Raw genomic sequence first — 24,634 nt, forward strand, 5'->3', positions numbered from 1 at the left:
CTATTTTGTTTATTTTGACCCCATAACCAATAATCAATTTTCAAAAATTGATCTGGAGAGAATGGTCACGGTGTCAATGGGAGGGTCCTCTACTATAGGCTTTGGTAAAGCAGAACTACATGAAATTTAGTTGTAATAGTTAAATGGCAAGACACTTTCAGCCTTTCAGCACTTAAACTGAATAAGATGGATTTAGACTGGACAGCAATATGAGTAGATCCAGAAAATAAATAAGATGAAATACAAGAAACAAAAGGTGAATCTGAGAGAAAACCCCACATTTGAACTGCGTAGAGGGGTAATAGAAAGGAAGCAGGAATGGATGTAAATTAAAAGGCTGAAAAATAAGTGCAGCTAGACACAAAGGGACACTGCTGCAAACATCCTACAGCACACTAAGTGTGTTGCACTGATGGTATTAAACCACACACCCCCCCTGTTATGAGGGGGAAAATTAGCCTGTAAATTGTTTGTGTTGTTGCTAAGGGGACACAGCATAGAAATTTTTTGTTTGCTTGTTACAACAGCCTTCTATTTTTTCAGGACAGAAGAGGCCAGCATACCCCAAGCAATAAAACTTCCGAAGAGGACGTAAAATTTGTAGTTGAGCACATTGTTGCTATGAGGCAGAGAAGGCAAAGTGGTTTTGGTTCTTCAGCATGTACAAATGAACATGGACTTTTGCTAACTCAGATGTCTTCAGAAATGCCTGTTGCAGGAGGGAAAGAAGTGTCTGTGAAAAGGATGTATGCTTCTTATAAGATGCTTTGCAAAGAAGAAGGAAGACCTCCTGTCAGCCTTTGGGTTTATAGGCGCATTGAAAAAAATAAGTTTTCTCAAGAAAATAATAACAATACTGACACTGTAGCAAACACCGATTCCTCTTGTGATCGTACTTTTGTGATGCATACTCCTCTTGAAAATAATGCAAGACAAATTTTGTCAGTGAATATAGTGAATGCCAGTGAAGGGACCAACAGGATTCTTAATGAAGTCACTCATGTTTCCAGAAAATATAATTTAATGTCTGATGCTGGAAGCGCAAGGAAACCTGGTTGTACAATTGTGATGAGCCGAGAGGAACGGAAATCAAAAAGGAACCAGGGTCACTCATATTATACTGCAACAGGCAAATATAAGGATGAAAAATGTTACCTTGATAAAGAGTGTGGATGCAAGTACAGGTGTATCCCCAAACTGGGAAGTTTAGAAATTCGTAAGAAGATATTTTCAGAGTTTTGGAGCCTTGCTGATTTTTCACTACAGAATGCCTATATTGCAGCAAAAGTAACTATAGCTCCAGTTGTGAAAAAACATGATAAATCTTCAGAGAAGTTTGCAAAGACATGCAGCAGAAATTATTACGTCCAGTTAAAGGTAAGGAGCGTTGATCATTTTTCCATTTAGCATGTCAGTCAGTTTTTCTATATAGGATCAGAAATTTTGTGCTCTGTGCACGCTTCATTGCAAGCTTGCGTATTATTTTCTTGAGAAATATGAAGTCAATGAGCCATTAACTATGTTTATTTATTTGACTGTATACAACTTACTTGGTAAGTCATACATTGATTTCATTTGTGTAGGTATCTAACAAGTCATACATTGATTTCATTGAGATTTTATGAATTAGGATGTTTCATGCCAGGAAAAAGTCATTAGAATTTGAAGTGGGTCAAAATGCAAATCCAAGATTTTGATAGTGTAGCTGCTGTTCATCTCTTATGGTCCCACCAGAACTCTGTAAGACAGACCATCCAGTATCCAAGAATTCTCTCATTGTTGGTTTTGGTCAGAATAGTGCCTTTGATTTGACACAACAATCAAGAGGGCTCTTTGCCTTGCCTACAGCCATTACCCAGTTTTCCCTTCTTCCTTCTCACACAGATGCGATGACAGTGTACGAGTCAGTCAAATACCCATTACTCTTTTGGTAATGGGTATTTCACTTTCATATTGCCAATTTAGGAAAATTCATTAATATTATTGCAGGAAAACTATGTACGTACTTAGTCATATGCCCCAGTAAAAGTTTTAGTTCCACAATATTGTTGCAGTTAGACATAATTGATAAATCCCAGTAGCTGCTAGTACATCCTCCAAGGTGGGGGTTTTGGATTAGGCAACTAGGCTACGTCATGATTGGAGGTTCTAATCATCTCTTTCTCTGAGCTTTCAAGCTTGCTTCGAATAGATCTCTTTCTCTCTCTTGAGAGAAAATTGTGTTTCAGTCCTTCGTGTGGCTCTTTCACTCCTCGTTTTCCTGGTCTATGGACTGGGTTTACAGGCAGCAAAAAGTTTGGAGTGTTCTCCATGCTTTCAACTCTTTTCATCATAATCCTTTAGGATCAATTAGGGAGAGGTTTGCACAGCTCGTTCATACAGACCATTGGCTTTTGTTACCCAACCTACAGGTTGGGTTAGATTTGCCGACATTCCAGGATTCTACTCCCTATCTTTCCTTGGTCAGGTGACCAGTATGATAGGGAAACATTGGTTCTTCCCTGGCTGCTCGCTTGGTTCCCAAATTCTTGGTTTTGAATTGAGCTTTTGGCGGGCAAGGAACTGGTGTTCCTATTTGGATGACCATGGTGACAGGAGCACTTTGCCCCTTCTATCTCCAGCTCTTCAGGGCCATTAGAGGGTCTAGCACAACCTGGTTATGTAGCTCAGGTATCAGTAAACTTAGTCTTTGTATTGGGTTGCCTCTTACCTTCGTCTTTCGATATTTCCACGGAGGAAGAAGGCTACTATGTCTGGCTCTCCCTTTTGGGAGGTCTTGATAAGCTCCCAGCATTAGGTCCTTTTCTGGGAGAGATGACTAACAGGGCTCACACTAACAGTACCATAAGTACTACTACACCCGTGGTTTTTTGCAGGGGTGCTACCATTACCCGAGGACCTCCAGTCCATAAAACAAGGCAGACCAGTGTGGTCAAGGCTCTTTGACCACTGGATGCAGGGATGCAACCACCACCTTTGGGTTTCCTAGACCTAGGGGTACTGATCTAACTTAGCTAACCAGGCTATGTAGGCCATCCAGGGTACCTGTATTACTGGTATGGAACCTTTGGTTTGCAGGTGAGAATTGAACATCCGGGTGTTCATTCTACCCCTCTGCCATATCCTTTCGAATGGGTCATCCAGTGGAGTGATGGGGCCTAATCCGTCCTGTCATCCAGACCTAGTAAAAGGTAATTCCCCTTCCCTCCTTTCTTTCCTGTAGAAGTTTTGTCTTCTAAGAAGGTTTTGGCATGATTATGGATAGCCCTTGCCCACGTTTTCCTTAGTATGCCTCCTGCAACCCGCTGACAACTGCTCATGGCCTTGCTTGATATTAGACTGGCCAAGGGTGCCAGGGACCATTTGCCATTTTTTCCCTGATTCTTCGGAGATTTCCAAGAAATGGTGATTGAATAATCATCATGGCTAGGATATGAAGTGTTTGCACTTTCTTCCCTGCCTTTTCTAGAATTATTTTACCCGTATCGTTCATAGAATGGCACAGGATGTATTCCCAAATGTGCAACGATCCCTTGGGGGTTTTTGATGGACCTCCTTCCCCCTGCAGGAGAGACATCTCAAGTTTTTGGCATGAGGGTGGTTCCATACACCAGGATGTGGATACCAAGACACAGGCTACCTTTTCTATAGCTGAGCAAAATTACAATAATTCTTTAAAGAGGACAATTAAAGAATTACTCGGCTTCATCTGTAGTGGACCAAATTTGCATCATCTATCTTTGGGTCAGGCTTGTTTTCCACTCTACCACTACTAATAGATGATGTTAGATTGGTTACTGGCCTTCAGGAAGAGGCTGATCTTATTGTAGCTAAGCAATCATACTCAACATATTCTTACAAAATGTGAATTTTGCATTAGGGGTGTTAAGAAAATTCTTGATAATCTTGGTAGCTGGGGTAGAGAGAATCCCGATTTTCCTCCCTTTGTTTGTCTTGAAAAAGATTTCTAGAGTGTTGTCTAAAGGATTGTTAGCTGATAATCAATATGCAAATTGGAAATAGGTACTACCTGCAATGCGTTTTTAGATTTGATATGCCTTTTACTAGAGAACCTTGATAAGAGTTTTGAGTGCAGAGTAATTCAAATAGATTTTAGTGCTGCTTTTGATCTGGTAAATCACAAGGCTCTTATTTATTATTTTCCATCCCTTTCTCCCCTTCAGGTAGATGTAACTTTTGACTCACATCATACTTTTGAGAGATGTCTGATGAAAATGTCAGCAAATTCTGCATGGAAGTTAGGTATTGTATGTAAGGCTTCATATATTTATAACAGTGATAACATCACTGCATCCTGTTTTACATCATTTGTCCTCCTTTACTATAATACTGTTCTCTGATTTGGATGTCTGCTTCTGCCAGAGATTTATCTCTTTTAGACAGAGTGGTTTGTGGTGTAGGTTTTGTCTCCAAACATTAGCAGTTATGATGTTGACCATCTATGATTGATCACTTGTTTGTAAATTTTTCATAAGTTGTATTTTAACAGAGATCTTTCGATTCACTGTTGAAATTCTTAGTTTCAAAGGTCCTTTATTCCTCACACCGTTGGACTGTGAACCAGTCTTCCTGAGGATATGCAATTGGAACTTCAAATGTTCAAGCAAAGACTGCATTTTTACTCTAAAAGCATTTTTCTTGTATTTTAATAATTTACTTACCTTTATTTCTATTTATTTATTGATTTGTTAATTTATGTCCACTTTTCTAATAAGTAATCCCTTCTTTCTGTATTTCCTCTCACCATCTGTTGCTTCTTTCCAATTACTGCCATATTCTTTGGAAGCTTGAATTTCAACTCAGTGTCTCCTGTAGGATTGTTCAATATGAACAGGGTTCATGTTCTGAATAATAGTAATGATAATAATAATAAAGATAATAATATAGTTTGGAAGTAGACCTTTTAAACAACTACTGTTGAAAATAATGGCTGATTCAGCTGCATTTATTTTATACAGGGCTTTCTCAAGTCTCCTTATTGTTGATTTTTCAGGATTGCTTAGCTGGCAACCAATATGCCAATGGAGGGCATGTCAAAAATGGTGGATTCAAGAGATAATTATTATTCTGCAAAGAAATACATCAATCTTCTCTCTCTCTCTCTCTCTCTCTCTCTCTCTCTCTCTCTCTCTCTCTCTCTCTCTTCTCTCTCTCGTACTCTCTCTCTCTCTTCGTCTCTCTCTCTCTCTCTCTCTCTCTCTCTCTTGCTATTTGTTGCTCTTCTTACTTTTTAGCAACGTTTCGACTGGCTTTGCTGGTCATCTTTCAGGCGAAGGTTGGAGTTGGACTGGTGCTGTTAGGAGTCCTGCAGTGTTTTATACCAATGGTGCCAGCAGGATGCAATGGGATGTTGATTTTTTATTGGCTGTGCACTCAGGACTGCTGCTATTGGCTGCTTACTCGCTGCCTCAAGTTGATGGATTCTCTGGCGTAGCCTTGATGATGGTCTGTTGGCATGGGGAGCTGCATTTTCATTGGCTCTTCGCTTTATGACGTCATTCCTGGTGTTGTTGTCGGTGTTTCCTTCATCACGAGGGGTCATCTTCGGAATATTGATGGTATTATTGCTGGTATTATTTGCTAATACTATTGGTCTTTAGGGTCAGGGTCTGCCTTAAGCTATGGGATGGAGGAAGGCTTCTTGTTTTGTGTTCAGGGTGGGCTTTTTTTCCAAAATGAATAGCGCTTCCAGGAAGCGCAGACATCTCTGGCCAGCAGTGCTTCCAAGGATCGTAGTACATGTTGCTGACAATACTATCCCAGGAAGGAGTCTGGTTGGGGCTGGTGAGGGCGTGGCACTTAATGGCACCCTTCTGAGCATGACACGAGATTCTCTTTGCAAGTTGCATCATAGTCATTCAAATATAAGTTCCAGGGCATCCACAGAAGGGTAATTGGTATTGGTAGACTATGTAGCTTTTCTTCAAGGGGTCTTGTGCAGGCGGGGAAGGGATGTCCCTCATAATAAGGTCACGCATCCTCCTGTTCTTTTCATAAATTACAAGGCTTATCTTCATGCCCTCCTCTGTCGGGGTGATGGGCTTTGAAATTATTTTCTTCATAGCTTCATCCTCCTCTCAATACTTAGAGTGCATAAAGGCCTTGTAATAGAGTTTGATAGTTTCTTGCAGTGGTGGTGATGGTGCAGCATTGTCGGAGTACCATTTGTCGAGTTCTGTTTTGATTACAGGCAGTCCCCGGTTATTTGCTAGGGCTCTGTTCTCAGCAGGTTGCTGATAACCCAAAACTGCCATTAACTGAAACTCGGCTATTTATGGTGCTGAGTTCCGGTTAATGGCGCCTCTATTAGGTATGTTATGGCGCCATAACTATTATTGGCACCTTATTGCGCCGATAGCCGAAACTCGGCCCGTTATGGCGCCATAAATTGCTATGGCGCTGGACAAGCCCCATAAAACTGGATCGCCATTAGGCAAGACCACCGATAACTGAGGATTTTCTGTACTGGCAGACCCCGGTTATTGGCGGACTCAGTTGTTGGGCGTTCCGGTTTTATGGCGCTTGTCTAGTAACATAAAATGGGCAATTTATGGTGCCATAACAGGCCAAGTTTTGGTTATCAGCACCATAACATGCCAATAATAGAGTTAAGGCACCATAACATAACTAACAGAGACACCATTATCTGGTTATCGGCACTATTAACCGGTTATTGGCACCATTAACTCTGTGCCATAAGCCCTATAAATTGCCGAGTTGTTCTTACACTATATACAAACCCTTGGTCCTTTACATAAGGAATTACTTTCAGTGTAGGCTGGAATACGGTTGTTAAATTCTTGAACAAGGTGGTTAGGCAGTAACTACCATCTGGTAGGCGGGTAGGCCCGCCTGCCCAGATATAAACACCCCACTTTGCTTTCGGCTGTCTTCGGATGAAGACGTATGTTTGTGAGCTCTTGCTGACTAGCTGTTAATTACGATTTTCCCAGTGGGATCTTTGATTTATTATTTTGAATGAATATGTATATACATATACTGTGTTTGATATTAATAATTAATTTACTTTAATAATTAATATGCAAACCCACTTTTTGTTTTATCCTTGCTAGCTTTCTGCTTTGGGTTAAGGGTCGGCAGCAAGAGTGTGCCAACATCCTTATTACATATTTTTGCCCTTTAAACTCAGGACAAGACATGTATTCATCCGAAATTTATGCTTTGGAATTACCTAGGGGGACTTTGGAGGTTTGTCCTTTGTTTCTGCCGGTATTTCCTCTTCTCTTTTGTCCTTTTGCTAGCTTATCAGACGAAGATAGAGGGGGCGGCGTGTGGTGTTAGTGTTTAAGGGATCTCCTCTTATTTCGGAGGGCGGTGCCCTTGGATGCTAGAGGAGTATCCTTATTTTTTTTAATTCATATTTTCTTTCTTTTACACGCTAACAGTGTTGATAGTTGACTACAGCAGTAGATGGTTGGATATCTCTTCATGTTGACTATCCTAACCTTGGAATTGTACCTGTGACTTGTAGCATGCTGTGGTGTTGGTCCTCGAGTGTTTGTACTGTTCCCCTGCTGGAAATCATATTCATTTGCTGCTGCTCTCCTGGAGTTTTGTCACTGGACAAAGCCTTCGCTGCTACCCTGTGATTATTAACTCTATTACTGCTGGTAAGTGTACCTGATCCTGTAGAAGTCTTGCAGAATTTGAAGAAATCGAGGAGGAAGAGAGCTCATCAAGTGTCGTTGTCTTCTTCTTCGGAATCATCATATTTTTTCATCAGCCTCCACCCCTTCGACTTCTGAGGCTCCCTGTCGAAGAAGGAGAAGGTAGTCTCCCCACAAGAAGTCTTGTCACGGGACTTCTAAGGGTCTGCCTCCTCGAACTGAGGAGGCAGTTGGGTCTTCCGCTGGCTCGCCCGTTCCTTCAGGAACAGGAATCATCACGCTGTCCCCAGGATGTCAGGAGCCATAGAAGCGCAAACTTCGGTTTGCACTTCTACTGCTAGTCCTAGAGGTTCTGCCCCTAAGACTAGTTCCGTGTCAGGCACTTGTTCATGAGTTTCCCCAAGTGTACGTAAATCTATTGATTCACGTGCATCCAGAGTCGTTGACGCTGAGTACACTCACCATCCCGACTCAGGCACGGAGTGGAAGAAAGGAGTGAGTCACTCAGGTGACTCACACTTTGCCGGTGATCGCTTGGTACTCAGGGTTGGCATGACGGTCCCGTGGGACCGTGCATGCAATGAGATCAGTAAGGGGTCCTCCATTCAGTCCTCTTAAGAGTTTTCAGCCTCGACGAGGACTTGGACACGTCGGAGGACTGTACCGGCCCTCTCCAGTCAGGTGCACGCTCAACCCCACCCAGACCACGGCCACATTTGGGTGACCAACCGGTCTCGGTGGTGGTGAATGTTTCTGCTTCCATGCGAGAGTTTCGTGACTCTCCTCGGGAAAGTGTTTCTCCAGACGATAACACTTTCCTAGACTCGTGTCGCAGCCATCACTACAGGTTGGTGGCTGCTCGCGACTCGCTTCGTCTGCTAGTTCTGCTAGCAAGGCGAGCGAGTGTCCAGTCTTCCTCACCTATTCCCTCTACTTCCAATGGCTACACCAGGAGGGGCAAGGTGAATAGGAGGGATCCTGCAGAGTTCTCTCAGTAGGATTCAGCATTGAGGGACTTCGTTCCTGGAGGGATTTTAGGGTCCTACCAGACGTACGTCCATGTCATTGAGGAGAGGATCTTATGTCAGTTCTAGAGACTATGTTCTCCCTGGCTTTTTCTGTCCTTTGGATGGATTTCAACTCGTGGTCCCCTATAGGTTCTAGCGTTTTGGGAGCCTTGAGTGTATATTCTGTTGAATTGTACTCGCATTCCAGTCTTAAATGCTCATATTTAGGACTGGTTTTTATGCCCGTTCCTCCTCGATTTCTACAGGAGTTGAGGAGGGCGCCACACTGATGATCATTTGACGAATTTCGGGGGTCTCGCCAAGCACTTAAATTCTTTGGAATTCCTAGCACTCTCTGAGTGTTTTGGTCTTCTACGATCTGCAAACACTTGGGGAAGACAAGAATTCCTGATAATTGTTACTGCAATACCCAGGAATCTCGCTGGATGCTCGAATTCCTGGAATTTCTGGCATTCTCAGAGTGTTATGGTTTTTTTATTATTTTCAAACAGTCAGGCAATACAGACATCCCCAGTAACTGTTATTACGAAAAAGTAATACTAGTGCAGTTAAACAGTCACCCAACTCCAGCAAAATAAGCAGAAATAATGCTCTAGTCTACCCAGTGGAAATCCGTCTCCATTGCCTTGATGTTCAATCCATACACGATTCAATGGAATATTAATGGTCTTAAAACCTGCCTACATCTAGGAGAAATTCAAAGACTATTGAAAAATTCTAACCCCATTGCAATATGCTTACAACATACTAACAAATTTGTTCCTTCTATAGGAAATTACATTCTAGCTCGCTCAGTTCCCTCTGCTGATTCATTAGGAACTGCGATATATATTCATAACAGAGTAACTTACGCTATGATAATTAACACGTCAGTTTCAAATATCTGGAGTTAAATTACATCTGAATAATAACTCCTTTAATATTTATAACATGTATATAATCAACTTTCTTGCAATGATGATCTTCAAAATTTACCCAAAGAATTGCCAGATATGCAAGAAGATTTCATATTAACTGGATACTTCAACGCCCACAATCCCCTCTGGAACACTAACTGTGTTAGTGTTGATACAAATGGTTCCAAGGTTGAACAAATAATAAATTATCATAACCCCTGTATATTAAACAAGGGAGATATTAGCACTTACTATTCAAAAACTCATGGAACATATTCATCAATAGATCTCACTCTGTGTTCCAACAAAAGGATTTTGACGAAGGAAAAATCTATTTCTGGGCTCAGCTCGTGTCGCTGCGCGAAATCTCCTTTAAGTCTATTTTTAATTTCTAGGGTAAAATGTACTAACACATACCAGAGAATAAATAAAATAAAGAAAAAGGTCAGTATAACTGACTCGCTCACCCTCCAAGAGGGTGTCGGTATGACACTAGGCGAGTGAGACCACTACCACGAGCCAAATACCAATAGAAATCTCCCACAACAAAAACCCTCCAATGAGGAGAGCCGACCCACAGAGTGAGCAGCTCGTACTACTACTACTCCATCCCATGCTGCCGACTGCTGCGCCTCTGGTGGTCATCCTTTTCAGTTTAGCGCACACGAGTCACACGTGTTATTTTTTCTCTCTGTGTTTTTGGTGCCCTTTCGTTGGATTTATCTATAATGGAGCGTGCAGCTATCTCAGCAGCTAAGTTAAGTACTCAGTATTTATGGTTAGTTTGGTTTTTTTCCGACCCTGGGACAGTATTTGCCGTTTTAGGTATAAATACGTTCTCGGGGTCGGAAGCATGGCAGCATGGTTCTGCCGCGTGATGGGTTCGTTCTTGGTCTCCCATACCTAGAACATCCCTTATTTATGTACGCTCTATTTGATTATCCGCTTTGTTTAGATTAAGGTCTACTCAGGTTGTCATGCATGCATGTATTTCACCTTATGTAGGCTTTTTCTATCCAGACCCTAGTCCAGGTTCTTAGTATCGGCCTCTGACTAGCTTTGAGTGGTAGACTTGCCTTCGGGTTAGTCGTACACTCCTGGATTTTTTCTCCTGCTATATTACTTTCTCTCTTTCATTTTATTTTATTTATTATATGTATTTTGTCATCGTTAGGTTAGTTAGGTGTTGCGTCTGGCTTAGCCTAGGTCCTGGCTCATAGAGCCTATACTACCGCTGATCAGTTCAGTTGCTTCCCTATAGCATCTCTCTGATCAGTTGGTTTTAGCCCTGTGGGCCTGTATGCTACCGCTTTCAGTTCAAGTTGCTTCCCGATAGCTTCTCTCTGATCAGTTGGTTGGCCTAGGTTTGGTTATCGTATCTCAGTTTACCGCCTCGTGGTCACTTCGTGATCACGGGACAGCCAGGAACGCCTGCCCAGTCACCCTTCCCCCCCCTCCCGCTCTTCCATAGAGTCGGGCGGGGGTGGGTCGGTCTGCCCATGCTCGCTCCGCATACCCGAGCCTGCCTCCCTCTCTCCCCTCAGGCGGAGGGGCTAGGGAGTCGGGACAGACCCAGGACTGGTCTCGACCTCTCCGGCTTCTCGGTCCGGCCGGGTTGGTACGTTGTGGGGGGCCCCTGGCTTTCCCCCCCTCTGTTTACTACCTTGTCGCTCCGGGCTAGCTCGAGCATGTATGTCCTCTCGCCCTTTCCCTCCTTACTAGAGCTCCTCCCTGATCGGAGTCCTGGTATCCAGCGGAAGGGGCTAGTCACCCAGCAGAGTGGACCGGAACATACAGTAGGTCACTACTAACCTTACCGTATTGCTGAGTTACTACACTCCGCTTCACTGAACCTAGTCCGGTTCGCTTGTGTTTAGGTTTAAGTTATCTATAAGTTTATCTTAATATACCTTAAACCATCCCCCCTCCCTTTCATATCTTACCGGATCTCTCCGGGATTATAGCCTATTCAGGCAATGCAGGGAGGGGTTATGCCCAAATTTTTTCCGAGCTCCGGCATGTAACGGAGTTCTTTTGTCCTTTAGTCTGTAAGTGATGCCTTTTAAGATACTCATGTGTCTTCCCACTTACAGGCCACCAACTGTGAGCATCCGGGATGTTCCGCTACACTTCAGGACCCCTGTGGACACGAAGTTTGCCGGTCCCATGCTCCATGCGCGACTCCGCACGGGGACATCCAGGTCTGGTACCATGAGACGTGTACCATATGTTTACGATCTGGTGAGCCAGCTTTTGGAAGGGGTAAGTATTCCATCTCCAGTAGCTGCTCCGCTTCTTTTTTAGTGCTTAAGTTTTCATCATTTACTTTAACTTAAGGCATCTAATTTAAGTTATACTCTAAGTTTTAGTTTTAAGTGATTCTTAAATCTAAAAATAACGCCCTCTCTTACAGGCTCCGGCAGTAAGGGATACCGCACTGGCTACCCTGGCGGGCCTGGGTCGGAGGTTTTGGCAAGAACGCCGCCAAGGGTCAGCCCTACATCCTCGAGAAGCGGTTAGCACTATTAATCTTCCCCGGAGGCAAGGCGACAGGTTACGTCGACCCAGTAGAGGCGGACCCGACTATCGCCTTCATCCAACAACAGCTGGCGGCCTCCTTAACTGAACAAGACCAGGATATCTCCACGGATGTCGCAACCCTGGATATTAATGTTGAACCGATGGTAGGTATAGACGACCTGTTGGTCGAGGTAAGTAAGGTGGGCACCCAAGGGTCGCCCTTGGGTATGACTGTCTTCTACCCCTGCAACCTCTCCATCCTTCCAAGGCTTTACGGGTGATGATTTATTATACTCCCTCCTGAGGCGTTCGGTTAGACCTAAGGTCAAGGCTAAAGTGATGACCTTGACTAAGACGTCATCGTCGTCTAAGAAGACGTCCTCGTCTTCTTCCTCACGTAAGTCTCCGGCTCGCAATCCCGGCCCAGACAGGTCTAAAGCTTCTAGCTCCGGCTCTAAGTCCTCAAAAGTAAATCCAAGGAGAGATCTCGCACTCCGGCAGAATCACCAGTTCCGCTACCATTGGTTCCAATTCAGAGCCTCCCCTCCACCTCCGCAGCAGCTCCGGCTTTGGACTCCAATGCTGGCCTGTTGCAACAGGTGGCGACCTAGTTGGGTCCCTAAAGAGTAGTATGGAACAAATGATCTCTCGCCTGTCGGATAGGATCACTTCCCAAGATACTATTATAGCCGGGCTAAGAGAAGCTCCTCTAGCCTCTCCCTCACTTTCCAACACAAGTGGAACTCAGCTTCCTCCGTATGACTCACTTCCCTGCTTTCTCTATGACAAGTGGAGAGTAGCGTCATACGCCCCCCTTCCAGGACGGTCTCATCTCCATACCGGAGTTTGGAACTCGAAGAATAGAGGACTTCGAGTTCTACCCGGAAGGCTACAGCCTCCTTTCATAGGCTACGCAAGGCTCACGCCTTCGGCTATGGTTCGGGACGATAGGGTACCAAAGGAGACAGTCCTCTATTCACGAGACCAGGCTCAGAGAGAATGGCTTCAGATGTTTAGAGGACATGGATGTTCTAACACCAAGATACAACATTTAAAAGTCCCTTTACCATTTTCACAATGGATGAGAGTACCCCGCTCCCGTTCCAACCACCAAGATAGCAAGGTCAGACCAATCTCAGCGGCCCAGAAGGGGGAAACCATGCCTCAGTTGAAAGAAGCAGATCCCACATCTCCGTTACTCCCTTCATTGGAGAATTGTGGGAAGACTTGCCGAATAACATTCTCAGCTGGCAAACTCAAACCGGACTGTGCTATGGAGCATTGGTGAAAAGCTACCCAGGCTCCCAGATAGTCTTATTCAGGCTGAATTTGACGCAAAATCACGACTAGCCAGATCAATCAACTCTATGGCTATGTCTGAGGTAGCAACCATGGCCTAGGATCAGAACCAATTTTTAAGCTTATGACCAAAGCCCTGACTCAAACGGTGCAGTCAGATATGTTCGAGTTTGCCACTGCTAGAACGAATTGTAGGAAGCATGTCCTGCTAGAGGCAACCATTCGACATGAGCCGAATAGGTTACTCTCCTCTAACATCTGGGGCGCAGATCTCTTCCCAGAGGCTATGGTTAAGGAAGTCCAGGCAGAGGCTACGAGGTTTGAACCAGAGCCTTAAGGAACCGTTGGGGCCTTACGGCTAGGAGGAGGCCAAGAACCTGACACCTAAAGGTAAGGGTGGACAGAGGAAACCTAGGCGTTTCCAACCTTACCAGAAGAAGCAACCACGCTTTTCTCAACAAGTTCCAGCAGTGCCGTTAGTGCAGACAGCCCAACCTTCCCACTTCTAAGGGTCAATCACAGCCAATTTCTGTGATATCCCCTCAGCCTCAACCCTCTACCTCATACGCCATCTCTCCAGCTTACAATCAAGCCTTCGAGAGTCAAGCTTCTCAGAAGTATGACCGCTCGGGTAAGGGAGGCAGAGGTAAGCGGTCCTTTCGTGGGAGAGGATCGGGAGGCCCCTTTAATAGGGGAAAGCACTTCAGAGGAGGCCGAGGCGGTTACCAGAACCAATGAAGAACTTCAGGTAGGAGGGAGGCTGTTTCACTTTCGCCACCGGTGGAACTTCAGCCAGTGGGCTCAGAGCATAGTGTCAAAAGGGCTGGGTTGGAGCTGGTTGACGAACCCACCTCCAGCCAGACCTTTCCGTCAACTTCCTTCCAAAGAATTGACAGAGTACGCAAAGGACCTCCTTCAGAAAGGAGCTATAGCGAGAGTCAAGAGGTTAAAATTTCAAGGTCGCTTGTTCAGCGTGCCAAAGAAAGGCTCACAAAAAAGAAGGGTAATCTTAGACTTGTCCCGCTTAAAACTTAGCCATCCGCTGCGACAAGTTCAAGATGCTCACGATCTCACAGGTGCGGACCTTACTTCCCCGTGGGCCGTCACCACCTCTATCGATCTTACAGACGCCTACTATCATATCCCTATTGCAAGACACTTCCGTCCGTATCTGGGATTCAAGATAGGAGACCAGACATTCTCCTTCAAGGTAGTTCCATTCGGACTCACGTGGCACCCAGGGTGTTCACGAAGCTAGCGGAAGTGGTAGTGCAACAACTCAGATCGCAAGGGATTATGGTAGTGGCGTATCTCGACGATTGGTTGATCTGGGCCCCATCAGTCGAGGAATGCAACAAGGCTACACTGAAAGTGATCCGATTCCTAGAATATCTAGGATTCAAGATAAACAGTCCAAGTCAAGACTCACTCCAGAGTCAAACTTTCAGTGGCTAGGCATTCAATGGAATCTATCCTCCCACACTCTGTCGATTCCACCTACCAAAAAGGAAAGAAATAGCGAGTCAGTCAAGCAATTTCTAAGTCACAAACTAGCATCAAGGAGAGCTCAGGAAAGGATCCTCGGCTCTCTCCAGTTTTTTGCATCAGTAACGAACGTCTTAATGAAAGCCAAACTGAAAGACCTAACCAGGATCTGGCGCTCGCAGAGCAAATGTCAGGTCCAGGGACAAGCTATCCTCAGTGCCTCTGATTCTAAAGAATCGGCTTCGGCCGTGGGCAAAAGTCAAGAATCTATCAGTGTCAGTACCCCTTCAGTTCCCTCCACCAGGGATCACCATCCACACAGACGCGTCCTTAAGCGGCTGGGGAGGGTATTCCCAGGTCAAAAAGGTTCAAGGGATTTGGTCACTCCAGTTCCGTCAGTTCCATATAAACGTACTGGAGGCAATGGCAGTGTTCTTGACTCTAAAAAGTTACACCCACCAAAGTACTCCCACATAAAGCTAGTCCTGGACAGCGCAGTGGTATTACATTGTATAAACAGAGGAGGCTCCAAGTCACGTCATCTAAATCACGTCATGGTAGCCATCTTCTCCCCTGGCAGACAAGTTCAGTTGGCATCTTTCCTCCACTCACATAGCTGGAGTGGAAGAAACGTCATAGCAGACGCCCTATCCCGATCAGTACCCCTAGAGTCGGAATGGTCACTAGACAACAGTTCGTTCCAATGGATCCTTCAAAGAAGTCCCAAGGGCATTCAGGGGTGGATCTCTTCGCATCCCAAGCGAACCACAAACTACCGTGTTATGTAGCCCCCAACCTGGACCCTCTGGCTTACGCCACGGACGCCCTGGCTCTGGACTGGAACAACTGGGAGAAGATTTACGTCTTCCCTCCAGTGAATCTCCTTATGAAAGTATTGAACAAACTCAGGACATTCAAGGGTCAAGTGGCTCTAGTAGCCCCAGACTGGCCGAAGAGCAATTGGTATCCCCTAATTCTGGAACTGGGCCTTCGTCCTCTTCGGATCCCCAGTCCCAAGCTCTCCCAGTCAGTACAAACGAAGACTGTGTTCGCTTCCTCAGGGATTCTCAAAACCCTAACTTTATGGATTTTCATGAAGTTTGCGGCAAAAAGAGATGCGAATATTGACCCTCAGAATATTCTCTTCTTGGAATCCGATAAAAGGGATTCAACTTTGAGGCAGTATGATGCTGCTGTCAAAAAGTTAGCAACCTTCCTGAGAGAGTCAGATATCAGAATCATGACAGTTAATTCAGCTATATCCTTCTTCAGATCCTTATTTGAAAAAGGTTTAGCAGCTAGCACGATTACGACAAACAAGTCAGCCTTGAAAAAGATATTTCAATTTGGATTTAACATAGACTTGACGGATACCCTACTTCTCGTCTATTCCTAAGGCATGTGCTAGACTTAGGCCTTCTGTGAGGCCTACGTCAGTTTCATGGTTCTTAAACGATGTTCTAAAACTGGCTTCCGAAACCGATAATGACACATGCTCGTTTATGATGCTCCTAAGAAAAACCCTATTTTTATTAAGCCTGGCTTCAGGAGCAAGAATTTCAGAACTGTCGGCTTTAATCCAGAGATCCGGATCATATTCAATTCCTTCCCACAGGGAAGTCCTACTTTCTCCTGGAACGGAAGTAGCTTTTTTGGCAAAGAATGAAGATCCTTTGATGAGGTGGGAACCTTGGAAAGTACTACCTCTTCCACAAGATGTATCCCTTTGTCCAGTTTCAACCTTACGAGCCTTTCTATCCAGGACCTCCTCATCCTCATCGGGGCCCCTCTTTAAGAGGGAAAAAGGTGGAACTTTATCCATTAAAGGCATCAGGCAACAAATCCTGTACTTTATTAAACAAGCCAATCCTGACTCTTTCCCAAAAGCACATGATGTCAGAGCAGTAGCCACCTCAATTAATTATTTCCAACACATGAACTTCGATGAGTTGAAAAAGTATACCGGAGGTGGAAATCGCCGACAGTGTTCAAACGTCATTACCTTAAGTCCTTGGAAGCTCTGAAATTTTCAGCAGTAGCAGCGGGAAACATAGTTTCCCCTGACTCTAGTTAATTTTGTAGTAGAAGATTCAGTCCTCCTTTCTACCTGCTTCACCCAACAGTTCGTCTATTCCTACCGTGTTCATTTACATTCACCTTGTGCCTTAGCTGCGTTTTATGATGATGTAGTGGGTGCCCTTATTTTTTTGCTAGGGACACTCACAGATGATTATGGATATTGATCTCATGGATGTTACCCCTTATTTTTATGCTAGGGGATACATCTCATTTATAATGGTTACGGGTTTTGTATATTAAGTCATATACATTCCTTATATATTATCATTGTTGATTAATTTGTTCATTTGTTTTAATTGCTATTATATTTTTGATACATGCCTTTACACAGATACCATTTTGTTACATGTAAGCCAATTTACCTCTGTACATATGTAAATTACCTTATGTTAAGAAACATGTTTAGAATTAAGGGTAATTTAAGCATATTTTTATTTTGTATCACTGTGTATTTGTATCTTTTTTTAGCAATTATATTCTTTTTATATTTACTTTATTTTTTATTTGAGACCTATTCTGATTTGTTTTATTACTTTTGTTTACAATCTTGTGCTATTTCTCTGGTACGATTTCGCGCAGCGACACGAGCTGAGCCCAGAAAAGGGATTTTGACGTAAGGAAAAATCTATTTCTGGGCGATTGGCTCGTGTCGCCAGCGAAATCCACCCTACCCATCCCTTCGCCCAAGATTGTGCTGCTAACTTCAGGATGGCCACCAGAGCGCAGCAGTCGGCAGCATGGGATGGAGTAGTAGTAGTACGAGCTGCTCACTCTGTGGGTCGGCTCTCCTCATGGAGGGTTTTTGTTGTGGGAGATTTCTATTGGTATTTGGCTCGTGGTAGTGGTCTCACTCGCCTAGTGTTCATACCGACACCCTCTTGGAGGGTGAGCGAGTCAGTTATACTGACCTTTTTCTTTATTTTATTTATTCTCTGGTATGTGTTAGTACATTTTACCCTAGAAATAATAGATTAAAGGATATTTCGCTGGCGACACGAGCCAATCGCCCAGAATAGATTTTTCCTTACGTCAAAATCCCTTTTCTGGGTGATTGGTTCGTGTCGCCCTGTGAAATAATCCTTAAGTTCATTATTTCTAGGTAAATAACTTAATAAATACCAGAGAAAAAAATAAAATCAAGAAGATGTCAGTATAACTGACTCGCTCACTCTATAAAAGAAGTGTCAGTATGGTAATAGGGGCGAGTGAAGACCACTACCACGAACCACTTGCCATTTAGTTTAAACTTCCCACATCAAAATCCCCCACCTGAGAGAGCCGATCCCAAAGGGTGATGCGCCCCGCTACTACTACTAATACCGACGCCAAGCGGAGTGCAGCGCCTCTAGTGGCCATCCTTTTATAAAGATGTCCCTCTTGGCCTGTAGGGTGGGTAAGAAAAAAGGGTGGGTTTCACAGGGCGACATGAACCAATCACCCAGAAATAGATTTTTCCTTCGTCAAAATCCTTTTTCTGGGCTCAGTTCGTGTCGGCCTGTGAAATAGTACCAGAGAAACAGCCAAGATGACAATGGAGGGTCTAAATGAAACAATAAAATAAAATTAGACTATAATATAAGTGAATCAAAAGTCAAGTTACAAGATTTATAATATAAAGGTACTTAAAACTAGCTTAAAATAATCAATGAAAAGCACAGTTTAGTACAATGGTAACAAAATAAGTATTTAAGGAGATTCACTAAAACTAATTTAATATTTACAAAATATACAAAAGCCATTGTGTTCTACCCTAGCATAAAAATAAGGGTAGAAACACTGAAGCACATTTATATGTACACTATGTGGATGCCCCTAGCGAAAAAATAAGGGGCAGTCCACCAATATCAACCTAGCGGCTAAGGCTAGAGGACCACATAGAGCATAGCAGTAGGGTGAGACATGTTGGACAAGGTAGGTAGAAAGGAGACCTGGATCTTTTTAACTACAACTACTGTGCAGAGTCAGGGGAAACTATGTTTCCCGCTGCTACTGCTGAAAATTTTAATGATTCCAAGGACTTCAGGTAATGACGTTTGAAGACTGTCGGTGATTTCCATCCAGTATATTTCTTAAGATCCTCAAAATTCATATGCTGGAAATAATTAATCAAAGTAGCTACTGCCCTGATATCATGTGCTTTTGGGAATGATTCAGGGTTGGCTTGCTTAATGAAGTAAAGGATCTGCTGTCTGATTCCTTTAACTGATAAGGTGCCACCTCTTTCCCTCATAAAAAGAGGGCCTGAGGATCTAGAGGATGTCCGAGACAGAAAGGCTCTTAAGGTCAATACTGGACAAAGGGAGGGATCTTGAGGAAGAGGAATGACTTTCCAAGGAGCCCACCTTGCTAGAGGATCCTCATTTTTTGCTAAGAAACTGCGATCCGGGGAAAATAAAACTTATCCTGAAGGGAGAAATTCTACATGACCCGTATCTCTGGATAGAGCCGACAGTTCTGAAATTCTGGCCCCTGAGGCCAGGCTTAATAAGAATAACGTCTTTCTAAGTAGCATTATAAATGTGCAAGACGAGTTGTCAGTGTCCGAGGCTAGTTTGAGGACGTCATTTAAAAACCATGAAACTGAAGTAGGCCTTTCAGAAGGTCTAAGTCTAGCACAGGCTTTGGGAATAGACGTAAAGTAGGATTCCTGTTAAGTCTATTTGAAAACCCACTGACAGATTTTCTTCAAAGCTGATTTATTAGTGGTAATTGTGCTAGCTGCTAGGCCTTTTTCAAACAAAGACCTGAAAAAGGATATGGCTAAGTTAATTGTCATGGTTGTAGTGTCTGTTTCCTTCAGGAAAGATGCCAACTTTTTGACGGCAGAGTCATACTGTCTTATAGTTGATTCCCTCTTATCTGATTCTAGAAAGAGGATGTTTTTGGGATCAATATTAGCATCTTTTTTAGCTGCAAACTTCATGAAGTCCATAAAGTTTAGGGTCTGGAGAATTCCTGAGGAAGCGAACACAGTCCTCATTTTGTACTGATTGCGATAGCTTGGGGTTGGGAATCCGTTGAGGTCGGAGACCCAACTCTAGAAGCAGGGGTACCAGTTGCTCTTTGGCCAATCTGGAGCAATCAGGGCTACTTGACCTTTGAAAGTCCTCAGTTTGCTCAGAACTTTCAAGAGAAGATTCACTGGAGGAAAGATATAGATCTTTCTCCACTGATTCCAATCTATCGACAAGGCGTCCGTGCATAAGCCAGAGGGTCCAGGTTGGGGGCCACATAGCAAGGGAGCTTGTGGTTCGCTTGTGAGGCGAATAGATCTACCTGGAGACCTGGTACACTCCGGCATATCCACTGGAACGACTTGACCGTTCTAGGGAAGACCATTCTGATTCCAGAGGGACTGAACGGGACAAGGCATCCGCTATAACATTCCTTACCCCTTGCCAAGTGGTGGATGATAGGTGCCATTTGTACTTGTTCGCTAGAGCGAAATGGCTATCATGGCATGGTTCACGTGTTTGGATTTGGATCCTCCCCTGTTGATGCAGTGAACTACTACTGCACTGTCCAAAACTAGCCTTAGATGAGACTTCTTTGGGGGAAGGAGCTTCTTTAGGGTAAGAAAAACTGCCATTGCTTCCAGCGACATTTATGTTGGAAGACTGGCGGAACTGAGCGGACCAAGTCCCCTGAACTTGCTTGATTTGGGAGTATCCTCCCCAACCGGTTAGGGAGGCGTCTGTGTGAATCGTTAACGCCGGAGGAGGGTATTGAAGGGGGACTGTCTTGGAAAGATTCTTTACCTTCGCCCATGGACGAAGCTGGTTGCGAAGGATTTGTGGAATCACTGACAACTTGTCTCGAGATTTGACATTTGTTCTTGAGCGTCAAACTCGATTTATATCTTTCAGTCTTGCCTTCAAAAGGACGTCCGTCACTGAGGCAAACGAGGGAACCTAGGATTCTTTCCTGGTTTCTCCTTGAAGCCTTTTTGTTCTTGAGAAATTGCCTCACTGACTTGGCTATTTCTTTCCTCTTGATCACCGGAATTGACAGATTGTGGGAGGATAAATCCCATTGGATGCCTAGCCATTGGAAACGAGTCTCCGGAGTGAATCTGGATTTCGTTTTGTTTATCTGGAACCCCAGATGTTCCAGGAATTGAACTACTTTCTTTGTGGCTTTGAGACATTCCTCGACGGTTGGTGCCCAAATCAGCCGATCGTCGAGGTACGCTACTACCATTATCCCTTGTGATCTCAGTTGTTGAACTACTACTTCCGCTATTTTCGTGAATACCCTGGGGGCTACATTCAGTCCGAAGGGCATCACTTTGAAAGAGAATGCCTGGTCTCCTAGTTTGAAACCTAGGTATGGGCGGAAGTGTCTCGCGATGGGGATATGATAGTATGCGTCTGTAAGATCGATAGAGGTGGTGACGGCCCCACGGGGAAGTAAGGTCCGTACCTGCGAGATGGTCAGCATTTTGAACTTGTCGCAGCGAATGAAAGAGTTTAGCTGGGACAAGTCTAAGATTACTCTTCTTTTTGATGAGCCTTTCTTTGGCACGCTGAACAAGCGCCCTTGAAATTTTAGATGCTTGACTCTCGCCACAACTCCTTTCTGAAGGAGCTCCTCCGCATAATCTGTCAACTCCTTTGACGGCACTTGGAGAAATGATTTGGTTGGTGGGGCATCTTTGATCCAACTCCAACCTAATCCCTTGGACAACGATGCTCTGTGCCCATTTGCTGAACTCCCACCTGTGACGGAAGAGGAACAGCCTCCCTCCTACCTGGGGAGTCTCACTGCTGCTGTGCGGGATGACCTCCACGTCCTCCTCTGAAGTGCTTACCCCTGCTTGCAGCCCTTCCCAAACCTCGTTGACGAAAGTTGCCTCTCGCCCTGCTTCCCCTCGAGAACCTATTGAAGGTAGGGAATGCTTGGTTTTCATACGTGGAGTTGAAAGCCGGCGAGACGGTGTACGAGGTTGAGGGCTGGTTCTGAGGGGATAGCAGGAGGATAGGCTGGTTCTGCTTCGATGTCGAAGGCTGACCCGGTTGGGTAACTGGAACGGCCTGGACAAAGTGCTGCTGTTGCTGGTGTTTCTGGTATGGCTGGAACCTTTTGGTTTTCTTCAGCTTTGTACCAGAAGAGGGTGGGTTCTCCTGCTTCCTCTTGGATGAGATACCCCACCTAGCTCTAAGGCTTTGGTTAAGCCTTGAAGCCTCGTGGTGCACCTCATTCACAGAAGATTCTGGGAACAGGTCCGCACCCCACATGTTGGAAGCAAGAAGCCTATTCGGTTCGTGTCGAATGGTGGCTTCTTGCAACACATGCTTACGGCAGTTTCTCCTAGCCGTGAAGAAGTCGAAAGCGTCTGCCTGGACCGACTGAAGTTGAGACTTAGCGAGGATCTTGAACAAAGGCTCCGTCGCGTATGAGAGAGCAGCCATCTCCGTAATGACTAGGGTAGTTAAGTGATCTCCGCTAGCCTAGTCCGTGCATCAATTTCTGCCTGAATAAGACTATCAGGCAGTCTAGGAAGCTTTTCACCAAACTAATCCATGGCACAGTCCGGTTTTAGCTTTCCCACTGTAAAAGTGGCCGGCAGGTTCTCCCATAGTTCCCCAAACGCAGGGAAGAGAGGAGATGTTGGCTCTGCTTCTCTTAGCTGTGGAATGGGTTCATCCTTCAGCACAGCATGAAGAGTCGTCTCCACCATCTTTGTCGTAAAGGGGAGTGAAGCCTCCTCCTCTGTGGCAAAGATGGTGAAGGGACTCTTGAAGGCCTGGAGTTTGGTATTTGAACAATCCCAATCCTCCAGACAGTGAACCCACTCTCTTTGGGCGTGATCCCTGGTGTACAAAACAGTCTCTCTAGGGATCTTGTTTTCCCTATTGATCGCTGTTTGTGTTAGCCTAGCATATCCTATGAAAGGCTGAGTCAATCCGGCGGGGTAGAACTCGAAGTCCTCAATCCTTCTTGTTCCACACTCCGGAATCGAGATCATACCATCCTTGAAGGGAGCATAGGCTGCTACCCTCCAAGGATTGTTCATAGAAAAGGCCGGAAGAGATTCATAAGGTGGTAACTGGACCAGACCAGTACCCCCTACCGGGAAGTTAGCCTGAGGAGCCTGGTTCAGGCCAGCGAAGCGATTATCGTGTTCCAGAACACGATTAGAGAGATCCTGAATCGATTGGCCAGACTGGTTGATGCTGCTGGAGAGTTGAGCAAACATTTGCTCAAATCTCGTCCCAAGCGATCCAACCATCTCTCCTACTTGTTGTAAGACTCCTGCCGAGAAGGTGGCGGGATCGAAGGCATAGGTGCCGCGATCCCGCAGGAGTCACCGGAGCGGATCCGGTAAGCCTACCGGTAGACGGTACTGGCTCGGTCGGAGCTCGGACCTTCTCCTTAGAAGCCTTGCTTCTTGACCCTCTTGAATGTGAAGAGTCGGACTTCGCCTTCACTGCTCCGGAGTAGGATGCCGAAGACTTACGTGAGGAAGAAGACGACGACTTTTTGGGTGTCGTCTTCTGGAGGGTCTTTTGCTCTCTGTGTCCCTTCACTTTCGGGGGCACAGAAGCAGCAGGCAAAGGAGTAGGGATTTCAGATCCCGTGAAGCCTTGGAAGGAAGAAGATGGAAGGAAACAGGAGAAGAAGATCCAGGTGCGCCCAAAGGAAACCCTTGGGCGCCCGAAGTACCTACCTCGACCAACAAATCCTCAACACCTACCGCCATTGGCTCTATATTGATGTCCAAGGTGGCGACGTCCGGCACTGCTTCCTGAGTCGATACACTCCCGAAGGCCTGCTGTACCTCACGCTGAATAGAGGCTATGGCTGGGGCTGCCATGGCGGGGTCCACATACCCTGTCGCTTCCCCTCCTGGGAAGATCTGGACAGCCAACTTCTTATCGGGGATGTATGGCTGTCCCTTGGCGGCGTTCTTGCCAAAGCTGCCTCACAAGCTTCAGGGTTGCTAGGGCGACTTCCTTGACAGCGGCAGCCTGAAAGAGAGGACCGATGAAGCCTCTAACGGCGGAGTTATAGCTTACAATTAAGACTTAGAACTAAGACATTAGAGATATTTGATGGTAAGAAAAATTATCCAGCAACCTACTTACCCCATCCAAAAGCTGACTCACGAGGTCATAGCATATGGTACATGCCTCGTGGTGCCAGACGATCAGTTCGCCGTGGGTAGTAGCGCACGGGGCGTGGGTCCTACACTCCTCGTGGCCACAGGGGTCATGGAGGACTGCATTGCAGCCTGGTTCCTGGCAATTGGTAGCCTGTAAGTGGAAGGATACATGAGTATCGAGAATACACACTTACAGCCTAACATGAACTCCGTTGCATGCCGGAGTATGTAAGTTAAATTAAAACTAGTCCTCTACCGCAATACGGGGTTGTGGTTTTGTAGGGCGGTCTGGTTGAGGTCTCCGGCGTACACCGGGGACGGAGAAGGAGAGCAACCAGGAGTGGTGAGAAAGCCCAGAGAAGGAAAAACCACGACGGAGAACGGCGGAGGCAACTAATGATAAGGTAACAAGAATAATAATATATAAAAAGGGGGCATGTATACTACAACAGAGAGTAAGACATGCCTTCCTTCCGACTACTAGAGGAGTGCCCGGGTAAGTAAGCAAGCTCCCCTCCGATAGCGGAAAGAAGGTAGTAGTAGGCAAGCTTTTGAGACCACTAGTAGACCCCT

At 45.1% G+C, this 24,634-nt stretch overlaps 1 protein-coding gene across 1 annotated transcript in view; it reads left to right on the forward strand.

Moving 5' to 3' along the window:
- Window positions 1–24,634, forward strand: part of LOC135196955 (uncharacterized) — a 158,330-nt gene that overhangs the window by 74,885 nt on the left and 58,811 nt on the right. The window contains exon 4 of the mRNA XM_064223805.1: window positions 544–1,377. Coding sequence (XP_064079875.1) covers window positions 544–1,377 — 834 coding nt within the window. The remainder of the gene's footprint in view (window positions 1–543; window positions 1,378–24,634) is intronic.

The sequence above is a fragment of the Macrobrachium nipponense genome, chromosome 18 (assembly GCF_015104395.2).
Source record: "Macrobrachium nipponense isolate FS-2020 chromosome 18, ASM1510439v2, whole genome shotgun sequence".
Lineage (NCBI taxonomy): Eukaryota > Metazoa > Arthropoda > Malacostraca > Decapoda > Palaemonidae > Macrobrachium > Macrobrachium nipponense.